Source organism: Camellia sinensis, chromosome 14 (genome assembly GCF_055761805.1).
Source record: "Camellia sinensis isolate YWXY chromosome 14, ASM5576180v1, whole genome shotgun sequence".
Lineage (NCBI taxonomy): Eukaryota > Viridiplantae > Streptophyta > Magnoliopsida > Ericales > Theaceae > Camellia > Camellia sinensis.
In genome coordinates, this window is record NC_138974.1 from 11,747,909 (window position 1) to 11,750,108 (window position 2,200).

Genomic DNA, 2,200 nt, shown 5'->3' on the forward strand with positions numbered 1-2,200 from the left:
GCACACTATCTAAGATCAAAGCCGATGCAATTAGAGTTAAGAGGCGGGCCCTCCACTTTTTCCTTGACCAAGGCAGGTTGTACCGAAGAAGCTTCGAAGGGGAACCTTTAGCATGCTTATCAAAAGATAAGACAAACGAGGTGCTGAGGGAAACCTACAAGACAGAACATCAAGGAGGGCAACGATTATATAGACATCTCATTCACCTCGACTACTACTGGTCGATAATGGAAAAAGATGCTAAAAACTTTGTAAAAAGATGCCAATCCTACCAAAAGTTTGGGAACTTCATACATGTACCAGCAGTTGAACTGCACAACATCAAGACTCCTTACCCGTTTCATACTTGGGCATTGGACTAGTGGGTCCTATAGCATAGAAATCCAAAGGCCACAGATGGATACTTGCAATGACTAAAGTCAGTACCAAGTGGGTGGAGGCCATATCGATGAGGAAGGCAGGAAGGGTAGGAGTAGCCAACTTCATCAGGGAAAACATAATCTGTAGGTTTGGCATACCCAAAGTAATACTGTCTGACAATGGAACTTCTTTTATAAATCACCATGTTGGAAGATTGCTAGATGCCTACCAGATCAAGCACCACAAGTCTAGTCCATACTACCCCCAAGGAAACAGACAAGCTGAGGTGACCAACAAAAACCTCATCCGAATACTGAGTAAAATGATGGATGAAGCAGGGGGCACATGGTCTGAACAACTCCTCGTAGCGCTCTAGGCATATAGAACGTCAAAAAGAAAGCCAACTCAGGCAACCCCATTTTTCCTAGTATATGGGTTCGAAGCTGTGTTACCAGTTGAGTTGGCAGTACCCTCAACAAGGTTGACTATGTCAACACACTTAGTTCTAGACAGCAGAAAGAATGACATAGATGTAGCTGAAGAAAGAAGAGATCGGGCCTCGTGGGCAATGGAAAAGTATCATCAATCAATAGCTTGTGCCTACAATCAATCTGTTCAACACAGAAAGTTCAAGGAAGGGGACTTAGTATGGAAAACAGTGGATGCAATCATGCAGGGGCAAACAATCCCCAAGTTCTCACCCAGATGGGAAGGCCCCTACAAAGTTGTTGAGGCAAGCAGCAACGGGTATTACAAGTGACAAGAGTAGATGATGGATTCAGATCTGGCCCTGTCAACGCCAAGTATGTCAAAGAATATTTTCCTTAATTTCTTTTGTTCAGGAAAAAAAGTTGTAAGTTTCTTTGTTAATGCTTCCAAAGCAAAGTGTAAAGAAAGTGTCATACACTTAGTAAACCTTTTGCTCTCATATACACTTAGTTTGAGGAAAATTTACCATACTTAGTGAAATTTTACACTTGTAAAAGCTTAGTCATGGTAAAGTTTTGCTCATTGCAAGAGTTTTGCTTATCTTTAGAAGCTATGTAAAAGCAATGTAAAGAAAGCGATGAAATGAAACCCAAAAGTACTACCAAACGTCCATGCTTTCCATTAAAGTCAAACTTCCAGAACATGGTTACAATGTTTGAAAAGAAGTTATGAAAAAGGAGAAGAAAAGAAAAGGCGCACCAAGCGCGATGAAACAACAAAATAAAGAAGAGAAAATGGAAGAAATCATAACAAAGTCATAGAGTTACATCAAATAAAATCAAACCCTTCAAAAGGGAGTCCATTAGAGCCATATCTCGAGGCAACTGGGCAACCAATGCAAAGTCTTTCTGTCTAAACCAAGCCAGGTTTTGCTGGTGCTGCTCTAAGGCACCCTCACACTCCTTGATAGTCTCCTCCAAGGACACAATCATCGCCACATTGTTAGCATGGTCAAGGAAACTATCAACTGCCTGAAGCCTGTCCCTTATCCATGATAGGTTCAAACCATTCCTCTTAAAGCCGCTCAGGTTAGCCTCAGTACTCTCCATGAACTTGCTGGAGGTTGTCAGGATTTGCTTGGTAGCAAGGTCACGAATGAAACTGGCAAGTGACTCTAGCAGCGCTGTCCGCATTATAGGTCCAGGAACATTAAAGGCAGTAAAATTGTCTGGATGTAGTTCTTGGATACGAGCAAGAGTGGAAGCAGCTTCGGAAAAGACCCAATAACTTAGGAAGGAAACTTTCTCTGAGGACTGGGGGACTCTCTCACACCACTGCCAGCTTCAATCACTATAGGGAGACTGATAGAGTGACCAAAGGTCTGAAGGCGATGCACTTCTCCTGAAGATGA

The 2,200-nt window shown here is 42.4% G+C and overlaps 1 protein-coding gene across 1 annotated transcript; it reads left to right on the top strand.

Moving 5' to 3' along the window:
- Window positions 1-409: 409 nt before the first annotated feature.
- LOC145806798 (uncharacterized) lies at window positions 410-736 on the top strand. Its single transcript, XM_082904613.1, has one exon. It carries the CDS (start codon window positions 410-412, stop codon window positions 734-736), a length of 327 nt encoding a protein of 108 aa, XP_082760739.1.
- Window positions 737-2,200: the final 1,464 nt, after the last annotated feature.

Coding starts and splice junctions, on each gene's coding strand:
- LOC145806798 (XM_082904613.1), top strand. CDS start 410: ATGACTAAAGTCAGTACCAAGTGGGTGGAGGCCATATCGATGAGGAAG.